A 12,338-nucleotide genomic window follows, 5' to 3' on the forward strand; every position below is an offset into this window, starting at 1 on the left:
TGGGGTGGCATTGCACAAGCAGTTCACCAGAACTGCTTGTGCAATGTTAAATGCCGACAGCGTTTGCATTTAGCGATGTTTGTCGGACATGATATGCTACAGCGTATCATGTCGGACAGACATTGATAAATCGGCCCCTGTGGGTTATTGCTGCTTATTCTGCATGAGCTTTCTGGCTCACCGGAAACAGGATTTAAGAAGCAGCTGTCTTAAAGAGACAGTCTAGTCCAAAATAAATTCATGATTCAGATAGGGCATGTAATTTTAAACAACTTTCCAGTTTACTTTTATCACCAATTTTGCTATGTTCTCTTGGCATTCTTAGTTGAAAGCTAAACCTAGGAGGTTCATATGCTAATTTCTTAGACCTTGAAGGCCGCCTCTAAGCTGAATGTATTTTGACAGTTTTTCACCACTAGAGGGTGTTAGTTCATCTTAGTCATATAGATAACACTGTGCTCATGCACGTGGAGTTACCTAGGAGCCAGCACTGATTGGCTAAACTGCAAATCTGTCAAAAGCACTGAAATAAGGGGGCAGTTTGTAGAGGCTTAGATACAAGATAATCACAGAGGTAAAAAGTGTATTAATATAACTGTGTTGGTTATGCAAAACTAGGTAATGGGTAATAAAGGTATTATCTATCTTTTAAAACAATAAAAATCGGTATCAGGAAGATTGACACCCCCTGCTAGCAGCCGATTGGCCGCAAATGTGCAGGGGGCGGCATTGTACAATCATTTCACAAAAGATGTCGGGCGGACATGATTTGCTACAGCGAATCATGTAAGGCCGACAAATGATAAATCGGGCCCTAAAATCGGTGTAAGCAAAAAAAAAAAATTGGAATGTACCACTCATTGCTACACTAATTTAACCCCTTAATGACCAAGGACGTGTCTGGCAAAAAATACAGTTAAGGATCAAGGACGTGCCTGACATGTGGTGATGGTGATCGCTTCCAGACGATTTCAGGGTATTGCAGTGATGCCTTGTAATTGAGGCATCACTGCAATACCCTTTTTTATCCACCGATGCAGGGAGGGCCACTCTGTGGCCCTCTCTGCATCGGCCATCAATGCTGCTGATCGTTGTTGGGTGAGAGCCGTAGCAGGGAGGTGGGTGGGCGGCCCATTGTTCGTTAGTTCTGGATCATGTCACACAGAAGTGTGCGCGATACGGCAGGAGTGCGGGGGGTCTTGGGAGTGTGCGCTTGCCACATTTACATTAATAAATTGTAAATATATGGGAAGGAGAGAGCGAGAGGGGGGGAATAAATGTTGGGCAAGGGATCTGGGAGGGGGTAGGGTATTGAGGGGGGCAGCTACACTACAGAAAATGTTTTATTGTATATAAAAAAAAAAAAAACATTTTTTTGGTTAACTGGGTACTGGCAGACAGCTGCCAGTACCCAAGATGGCAGCAAATGGGGAGAGGGTTAGTGAGCTGTATAGGGGGGATCGGGGAGGTTTGGGGCTAAGGAGGAATCCAACAGATCAATATAACAGAATCAATATAAAAAATAAAAACAAAAAATAATAAAAAAAAATGCTTTTTTTTTAGTACTGGCAGACTTTCTGCCAGTACTTAAGATGGCGGTGCAATTGTGAGGTGAGGGAGGGAAGAGAGCTGTTTGAAGGGGATCAGGTAGGGATCAGGGGGTGGGATATGTCAGGTTGAAGGCTGATCTCTACACTAAAGCTAAAATTAACCCTACAAGCTACCTAACTAATCCCTTAACTGCTGCTGGGCAAAATACAGGCGTGGTGCGCAGCGGCATTTAGCGTCTTTCTGATTACCAACAAGGAACGCCAAAGCCATATACACCCTGTTCCAAATTATTATGCCAATGATATTTTTCACATTTAACTAAATAATTGATGTAAACAACAGTCAGCATAATTCTCATGTTATCAACTTTTAAGAGTACAATTCAAATTTTATTGAACAAACCTCCTAATGATAACAGTATTTTTTTTCAAAATAAAAAACTTACAATGCACTGTTCCAAATTATTACGCACAGTAAGTTTCAAAACACTTTATAGGTTGTAAAGAACTGAAAATTGTCAGTTGTTGTGTTTGCAGCATATTTACTGAAATCAAAAGCTATTTCAATGAAACTTTGAACAACATTTTAACTTTTTAAACATTTTAACAGGTCACGTTACATTTTAACATAGGACCCCTTATTTGATAGCAGCTTCACAAGTCTTGCATCCATTGAACTTGTGAGTTTTTGGACAGTTTCTGCTTGAATTTGTTTGCAAGATGTCAGAATAGCCTCCCAGAGCTGCTGTTTGGATATAAACTGCCTCCCACCCTCATAGATCTTTTGCTTGAGGATGCTCCAAAGGTTCTCAATAGGATTGAGGTCAGGGGAGGATGGAGGCCACACCATGATTTTCTCTCCTTTTATCCCCATAGCAGCCATTGATGCAGAGGTATTCTTTGCAGCATGAGATGGTGCATTGTCATGCATGAAGATGATTTTATTACGGAAAGCATAGTTCTTCCTTCTGTACCAGGTAAGGAAGTGGTCAGTTAGGAACTCCACATACTTTGCAGAGGTCATCTTTACACCTTCGGGGACCCTAAAGGGGCAGACCAGCTCTCTTCCCATGATTCCGGCCCAAAACATGACTCCACCACCGCCTTGCTGAAGTCGCAGCCTTGTTGGAACAGGGTGGCCATCCACCAACCATCCACTACTCCATCCATCTTTACCATCCAGGGTTGCACGGCACTCATCAGTGAACAGGACTGTTTGAAAATTAGTCTTCATGTATTTTTCTGCCCAATGCAGCCGTTTCTGCTTGTGATCATTGGTTAGTGGTGGCCGAATGGAAGGTTTATGCACAGTTGCAAGACTCTGGAGGACTCTATACCTTGCTGTCCGTGGGACTCCAGAGGCACCAGCAGCTTCAAATATATGTTTGCTGCTATGTAATGGTATTTTAGCAGCTGCTCTCTTGATCCGATGCATGGATCTGGCAGAAATCTTCCTCAATGTGCCTTTATCTGCACGAACCCGTCTGTGCTCTGAATCAGCCACAAATCTCTTAATAGTGCGATGAAATCGTGAAATATCTAATGTTTTCATACCTCGTCCAAGGCATTGAACTATTTCACTCTTTTCGGCAGCAGAGAGATCCTTTTTCTTCCCCATATTGGTTGAAAATGGTGCTTTGCTTAATAATGTTGAATACCATCCTTTAGTGGTTTTTCCTTTAATTGGGCTCACCTGGCAATCTAATTATCACAGGTGTCCGAGATTGTTTTCATTGATCAAAAGAGCCCTGAGACACAATGCCATCCATGAGTTAAACTGAAAAAAAAATATTTAATCTTTGTGACACTGAAATAGAATTTGCATAATAATTTGGAACAGGGTGTATGTCTGCTATTTCTGAAAAAGGGGATCCCAGAGAAGCATTTACAACCATTTGTGCCATAATTGCACAAAAGGTTTGTAAATAATTTCAGTGAGAAACCTAAAGTTAGTGAAAAAGTTAACGATTTTTTTTTATTTGATCGCTTTTGACGGTGAAATGGTGGCATGAAATGTACCAAAATGGGCCTAGATCAATACTTTGGGTTGTTTACTGCACTACACTAAAGCTAAAATTAACCCTACAAGCTACCTAATGAACCCCTTAACTGCTGCGCATAATACAAGTGTGGTGTGCAGCTGCATTTTTAACCGCTTCTAATTACCAAAAAGTAATGCCAAAGCCATATATGTCTGCTATTTCTAAACAAAGGGGATCCCAGAGAAGCATTTACAACCATTTGTGCCATAATTGCACAAGTTGTTTGTAAATAATTTCAGTGAGAAACCTAAAGTTTGTGAAAAAGTTAACTATTTTTTTTTTATTTGATCGCATTTGGCAGTGAAATGGTGGCATGAAATATACCAAAATGGGCTTAGATCAATACTTTGGGTTGTCTTCTAAAAAAAATCTATATATACATGTGAAGGGTTATTCAGGGATTCCTGACAGATATCAGTGTTACAGTGTAACTATGGCTAATTTGAAAATAAAAATGGTTTGGAAATAGCAAAGTGCTACTTGTACTTATTGCCCTATAACTTGCAAAAAAAAAACAAAGAACATGTAAACATTGGGTATTTCTAAACTCAAGATAAAATTTAGAAACTATTTAACATGGGTGTTTCTGGTGGTTGTAAATGTGTAACCGATTTTGGAGTCAAAGTTAGAAAAAGTATGTTTTTTTCCATTATTTCATCATATTTTATATTTTTTGCAGTAAATTATAAGATATGATGAAAATAATGGTATCTTTAGAAAGTCAATTTAATGGCGAGAAAAACGGTATATAATATGTGTGGGTACAGTAAATGAGGAAGAGGAAAATTACAGCTAAACACAAACACTGCAAAAATGTAAAAATAGATCTGGCCCTTAAAGGGACAGTATACACTCATTTTCATATAACTGCATGTAATAGACATTACTATAAAGAATAAGATGCACAGATACTGATATAAAAATCCAGTATAAAATGGTTTAAAAACGTACTTAGAAGCTTTCAGTTGAAAAGGTAGCTGGAAAGCCCACTGCAAGTGGTAAATAAGAAACCCCTCCCCTTCTTTTGCATATGAAAAGACCCTTTACACAAACAGGAGCAAGCTGGAGAAGGTAGCTGACGGTATTCAAATAAAACTTTGGGGCTTGGTTAGGAGTCTGAAAATCAGAGCAATGTTATTTAAAAATAAGCAAAATTATACATTTTTTTAAAAAAAAAAACTTTATGGGCTTTATAAATAGATCATCTACAAAACATTTATGCAAAGAAAAAATGAGTGTATAATGGCCCTTTAAAGGTAAGAAAATTGAAAAATGGTCTTTCACTAAGGGGTTAAATACCTTGCCTATATATATATATATATATATATATATATATATATATACACAGTATATACAGTATATATATATATATATATATATATATATATATATATATATATACAGTATATACTGTATATATATGTCTTCCTAATGTCTTCTGCATCTGTAGTCTCTGCTAGTACCTTTATGTTTTATTTTATAGAATCAATTTGGCAGAAATTGTTGCCAAACTGTGTTTAAGACAAAAGTTCATTGATTAATAAAATGCTATAAATCTTATTGGCAGTATTTATTTAACCTCTTAATTGCCGATGTGTTGCAGATTTTGGCAGCCAAGGACTTATCATCCAACATTCAGGTATATAACATATAGAGCAGGCTATTTTCTAGTACACATATAAATGCAGAATGACAGCATTAGTAGTATAGAGATTCTTTGTTCCCAGAATAATATATTGGAAAATATGAAACAATAACAGACTTTCTGCAAATGCAATTACTGTCTTCCCACAAGTAAACATTTATGGATTTTCTCTGACATTTCAAAAAGAAAATAACAAGAAAATATTAACCTTGTGGAAATATATATACCCCTGTGTGAGTTCATCGGAACCCTCTCCAGAGAAGATGACCACGCTGTCTGTGTTTTTCCTTATGTACTTGGAAATCAAATACATTCCTGAAAATAAACAAATTGTTGATATTAGATATGTGGTTTTTTATTCCTATTTCTCACAGATTATCCTGTAGCTAAGCAAAGTCAACCATATAGAATTTGCAAGAAATTACCTAAAATATTTTACATGTATGAGACAAAATATTGGACAATAATATATATATTTGTAGGCGGGACTGTCTGGGTGTGTACAGTATCACATATGTTTTCATGCAGATTTTGGTGTGTGTGTGAATAACACTTTATGATTCTGCCTGATTACTGGTTTGTTCTTATAATATGCCACTTTAACCGCTTATTACCTGAATACCAGTGAAGACCTTGCTTAAAGGGACATTGTACACCAGATTTTTATTTGCATAAATGTTTTGATCCATTTATATAGCCCATCTGGGAGTGTTTCTGTAACAATGTATAGTTTTGATGATTTTTAATAACATTGTGCTGATTTTTAGACTCCTAACAAGCTCCAAAGTATCAGATGTAGACCTGTCTACAGACTCCTGGTTGCTCCTGTTTGTGTAATGGGTCTTTTCATATACAGGGGGGGGTTTCTTCCTGGTTTTCCATCTCCTTTCAATGGGTGTCCAAGCCTAACCTCCTCAACAGTGCTAAACTCGAATAAAAGGTTTTATACTGGATTTGTAGATCAGTATATGTGCATATTCTTCATTATAGTAGGGCCTTTTATGTGTAGTGTATGAAAATTGGTGTATACTATCCTTTTAATTAGTAGATTGTGCCTTTTGTATACTGCTATATGTTAAACCTCTTGTTGCCTGAATATCTGTGTATGACCCTGCCTGTTTATAGGATTGGGATCACTGCTATCAAGCGGTGTATTACAGTGCTTGGTTACTGGACTGTTCTCTAGGAAAGTGCAAAAGTTACTTCCTGAATACTAGTATATTATCCAGGTTAGTTTCCGAAAAGTGTCCTAGTGTATTACTTTGCATTACCTTTTGCTGCCTGATTAGATTTGCTGGTTGAATACTGTATTTACTGCTATAGCTATTGCTCATCTTATCTTTGTGTCTAGCCTCTTTAACCGTTTTATCTAGTCAAGTGGGTCTAATATGAAGATTATATATGTGCAGCATTGAAATGTGACAGTTACCTTTTTAGAAATACTCTTTTATCTTTGTCATTCTATTATACTTCTTAGGAAAGAACAAGAATTATATTTTGTTGGGGGCAGAGCCAACCCTTGATGCGGTAGGAAGCAGCTTGATGAAGCTCCTAAATACATCTTAATAAACTTACAATTTTATCTAAGTCTGGTGATCTCTATCAGCAGATAATCTACATATATGTGTGTAGAAACTATTCATGCAGCCTTAGTAAACTACAGGAGCTGAAGTTTGGCCTGAATCTTTTACCTATGCTCATCTGGTAAGCCACATGGCGGCCTATCACTCAGATTTGGGAGCCATCTTTTGAATCCAGCATACCTTTATCAGCCGAGAAGTTCCCCCTGAGTATTCGATAGACTGTGTGTCTTGGGCTGCCGCACTATACTGTACTGCTGCTTTTGGGTCTGTACCCATTACAAAATATGGTTATATTCCCACTTATGACTCTCCTACATATAGATTAAATGAACCAGAAATATGGCAACTGAGCTGGAGGCTTGAGGGACGTTTCTTCTAAGTGTGTGTCTATATTTTGTCTCTGTGTACATACAGTCATTTGCTCTTTTGTGGTTCAAACTTTTCTCTATAATGTGCAGGTGCCATTGCTTGCTACTCAAATGTTCAAGACTTAGGGCTCCATGTACTAAGCCGTCAATTCATCCGTCATTGTAGACGCGGATAAACTCGCCGTTACTCGCCGCGGGCGAAATGGTGTCCGCTGTCGCTATGTACTAATATTCCCCCAATAAATAGACAAGTCTAGCCCGCCGCGAGCAGTTGCGGATTGTTGATAAATTTGACGCCTCGCTCGCCGCGACTAAGCTGATGGTACTTAACTTTCAGTTGAATTGTCTGGCCAATTATTAACACGTGACATGCAAGGTGTCACGAACATCATAGTAGTCGCGGGATATTTTGCTCCTATAAAAGTTCAACTTATCTAAACAACTTTATTATTGTTCAAAATTTTTTGAAGAGTGATAACAGAGCGTTATTTTTGTAATATTTATTTACATTTTGGATATGGCTTCATCTGGATCTGATAATATATAAATATTAATATAAAAATAATTATAAAGATTGACAACTAACAATACAAATTTAAATAGATTACTCTTTAATTACAGTCGACAAATTGGGCGCAATTTATGTACATGGAAATGAGAGACAAATTAGACGCCAGTTATGCTGTAAGTACAATGCTGATATTACTGCCTTTTATATATGTCTAGACTGGCGTCTAGATTGACTTTCCTATTGTTTTGTACCTTGCCCGCCACCTAAAAGGTGGCGAGGCAAAAATAGCGAGGTGGGAGCGGAAATTGTAGCGAGCGGACAAATAGATTTTTTAGTACATTCGTTTTTTGGCGAGTTGGTGGTCAAATGTGTCTAATTACAGTGAAAAATGGAGCGGTAGCGAGGTTTGGCGGATAAGTACGCTCGCAATTTTAAAGATGCAAGTTTTAACATAATTGACGGCTTTGTACATATCAGTTTGCGAGTTTTGACGCGAGATTTGTTGCGGGTAGCTCGCTGACTGCTTAGTACATGGAGCCCTTTGTCTGTAAATTATATTTTCTTTACAAGTTTAGTATTGTCAGAGTTGGATAAATTGTTGTTCTATCACTCTGCCTGCTCCTAAACTTAGTCCACTTGCAGCTTTATTTTATTAGAGGATGTTAGCAATGACACATAACATTCACTGGTATTAATGTTAAGGATTCCTTATGTTTTATAATGTACTTACCTCTTTAGGTTGTTTATGAATTCAATAGCAGTTATTGCTTCAATATCTACCTACAGTTATACAATATTGTGACCATAAAATAAACTACAGACCAGCTATATTATCCACTTTTTGAAGCCTTCCTCTCTCTCCCCCCTTGCTATGCTGCCAGCGGCCGGGGTAGCATTGCATTTTTATATCTAAATCAGAGAGGCTTATTATGTTTCTTACGTGATAATCATCCTTACTGGGACATAAAAACTGAGACTGCTTAGGTTAGCAACTTACTACTCACATTATAACCAGAATTGACATACATATAACTCACTCAAGCAGAGGTCTCTTGTTCTACAACATGGTTATTTAGCCGTTTATTCCAGTCCTAGAGGTTTAATTGTTGGGTAAATATCCCATTTATTTTGAGATGTATCTGGCCTAATTCCTGCTATCTCCTTTGCTAAAAATTTACTGATATACATATATAGGTAACAAAGATGGAGTTGGCATGGTGGTATAGATGATACTTATGGCCATTCTTTGTAATTCTCATTATCATACAGAGGGAAGCCAAAGTAACATTCAACAGCTAATTAGGTACAGGTACCTTAAATGAGTACATAGTAATTATCAGACTAAATAATAAAGGCCCATTTAGACAAATAACATCATCTTCCCCCCCTAAAGTATGTGTCTGATTCTGCGCCTCTTCATAACACAGATTGTAGACCATAACGTTTCCTAATAATCTCTAGTGTTCAACTGTTTAAGTTGCTATGTTTAGTATATATGTTGAGTTATTTTTGATAGAACATTGATGTTATACTTTGTAAAGGGTCTAAGAGTAGCCCTATATATTCAATACTTGCTGAGTGATCCCTAACATGCCACCTTATTCATTTATACTAATGTTAAGGGTCCGAGAGAGGCCATTATTATTATTTTTTTGTGGGGATTTATTTTTCATAAGCCTTGACTCTTGCAATTAGGAGTTACTTCTCTTTACCATATCTCCATTACCTTTGAAATATAAGTAAAAGGAGGATAGTATAGCTAATGAATACCTATTAGAGGATATATCTAGTAACAGTCTGGTGAGCCTAACCTACAATTCACTATAAGATTTATTTTAAAACTTATATATCTTGTTAGTACATATTATTATTGCTGTTTATATTGCAATATGATACTTATCACTTATGTCTTTTCTGCACTTATATATAGATACAATAATTTGTTCCACAATATTATACGTGAGCCGATGTGTATGATATCTACTTGTTTTGCACTCTACACATGGAAATTTGTAAATTATATCCTCAAAAAAATATTTTAAAAAATATATATATATATATATATATATATATTTTGTTGCAGGATTCATTGGAATTTACAGTACTGTGAATTATTTTATTTTTTCTACTTCTGCTAATATTCATAGTTTCAATCATAATTATTAGTCTTACTGAATTTCAGGAAATGCTACTAAAATATTATTATAACTAATATTTGTATGATATAAAGTAATTATATCACTGCTAATCGTTGCAATCAAGAGTCTGATATCAATTTACATTATTATATTTCAAGGGTATGTCAATAATAACCTAAATGTAAAAAGGTGTACAATTAAGTGCAATACTTATAACACTATTACTACTACTACTCATAATAATAATAATAATAACATACTTAAACATCTAAATTATTACTCTTACATAGTTTACGTTTTGATTTTAAAAAATAAAATACTATGTACTATTTATTTGTTTATTGCTACAATAAATCTATAATATTGAAATTAAGATTGTTGATTATGCACTAGGTCTGGTAATCTGTGATATCACTGATGATGCCATAGCTAAATCCACAAGGGATTATGTCATTGGGATATCATGCATGATATTAATGATGTTTTCATGAAAATCATTATAGTGGAGCTCAGACTTTCTTGGGTTTTGAGCTTAATGGGTCAATATTATCAGATAAGCAGCTAATAAGGATTCATGGTATTCAAAGTCACACAGGAACACCTTTTCAAATGGGCAGGAAGTTGATTTATGATGATGTCTCTTTTTTACATTGCTCCAGCTAATACTGCAGTATTGACATTTTCAGTTTAAGTAGCAGCTTCAAAAAGCAAGTGCAGTCATTTAATAAGGTAAAGTAATTATTTGTAAACACTTCAGTACACTCCAACTAGTAAAATTGATTATTGTGAACACATTAAAAGGGAGACCATTTTACAGTGTTATATTCTTTTCAACTCTAGCATTAATGGAAAAATCAGTTGTTTTTGGCAAGCTGCCCAATAAATTTTTGACAATACAGTACATACCAGCTGTTACTTTTTAATTTAGTGTTAAAGGGACATTAACCCACATTTTCTTCTTTCATGATTCAGATAGAGAATGCCATTTTAAACAACTTTCTAATTTACTTCTATTATCTAATTTGCTTCATTCTCTTGATATTCTTTCCTGAAAAGCATATCTAGATAGGCTCAGTAGCTTCTGATTGGTGGCTGCACATATTTGCCTCATGTGATTGGCTCACCCATGTGCATTGCTATTATGTTAACAAAGGATAACTAAAGAATGAAGCAAATTTGATAATAGAAGAAAATTGGAATGTTGTTTAAAATTGTATTATCTGTCTAAATCATGAAAGAAAGTATATGGGTTTGTTGTACCTTAAGGGCTGCATATAAAAATCATTATGCAGACAGACTGGTGCAACATATCAAAATATCTCTGAAAATACAGCTCCCTGCCAAATGTTTTACAATTTATGCAGCCATAGGGGTTGCATCATTGACTTCTCAATTAATTTCATATTTAGTGGTGTTGTAGTCAATATCTGTAACTATAATACAGCCACAACTCACTCAAATTGACCATTTTAATCAGGATTTGTGAGCATTTGAGAATGACACAGATTGCATTATTTTATGTAAATGTTAGCATGGTATAAGATAGCTGTAAACAGTTTAAACACGAGTGAGAAATTACTAAAAAAAAAATGCATTATTTAGTTCAATATTAGCTAATCATTCAAAAGGCAAAAAAGGCAGATTTATTTTTTCTTTCAGTAAAAAGAACATTTGTATTATAGACAATTCCTGGAACATATTCTTAATTTAATTTTTTCAAGCTTTACTGAGTCAGGACAGTCTGATCCTTACAAAATCTTGGCAGAAGAGAATTGTGGCAAACTCATTTATAAATGGCATTTGATGTTAAAAAAAAAAAAAAAAGAAAGAAAAAACTTTGCAAAATGTTTTGATCATTATTATATTTGTAACTGTAAAAAAATATGTGTGACACATAGAATTTCTAGCAACGGATGATTGCAGTTTACAAGTGTAGAAAACAAATCTCTTACCAACAGAAGCACGTACTGTTGTAATATCATATGTTTCCAGCGAGAAGATCACCTCATCTACTGCTTGAATACCTTCTTGAGAATCAAACATAATTTCATGGTGCTCACTGCCAATGTGGGAAGCAACCTACAGTTCAGAAATGTAATTATTTATACAATGTTCTATAGTAAATTGATTTGCATATTGAGTAAATGAAGATATTGCATTTCTGAAATGGGATTGAGTACTGGCATAACAGACTAAAGAAACTATTTCTTGGAGATTAAAGCAGCATTTTTGTTATTCAAAACAGCATTTTTCATTGAATTTCTGGGATTTCTGATTAATACCAATCAATAGAGAGAAAAATCCAATTCAGCTTAATCAAGTCAATGGAAAACTTACTGAATAAGCAACTAGAGGATACATTGAAAGGTACATTATCAAATTGCATGTGTTGATTCTTTAAAGCTGTGTCCTAGTTGGTGGGACATTAAACTCAAAAGATATTCTAATCACATGCAGTAATTAGAGTCTGTCATTTTTTCCTTACTGACTCAAGCTCACAC

At 35.5% G+C, this 12,338-nt stretch overlaps 1 protein-coding gene across 1 annotated transcript in view; it reads right to left on the minus strand.

The window, feature by feature from the left end:
* ASNS (asparagine synthetase (glutamine-hydrolyzing)) overlaps nt 1-12,338 on the minus strand; it is a 111,345-nt gene that overhangs the window by 64,484 nt on the left and 34,523 nt on the right. The window contains exons 7-8 of the mRNA XM_053714085.1: nt 11,790-11,916; nt 5,446-5,552 (exon numbers count right to left, since the gene is read on the minus strand). Of these exons, the coding sequence (XP_053570060.1) occupies nt 5,446-5,552; nt 11,790-11,916 (234 nt within the window). The remainder of the gene's footprint in view (nt 1-5,445; nt 5,553-11,789; nt 11,917-12,338) is intronic.

This window comes from Bombina bombina, chromosome 5 (assembly GCF_027579735.1).
Source record: "Bombina bombina isolate aBomBom1 chromosome 5, aBomBom1.pri, whole genome shotgun sequence".
Classification (NCBI taxonomy): domain Eukaryota; kingdom Metazoa; phylum Chordata; class Amphibia; order Anura; family Bombinatoridae; genus Bombina; species Bombina bombina.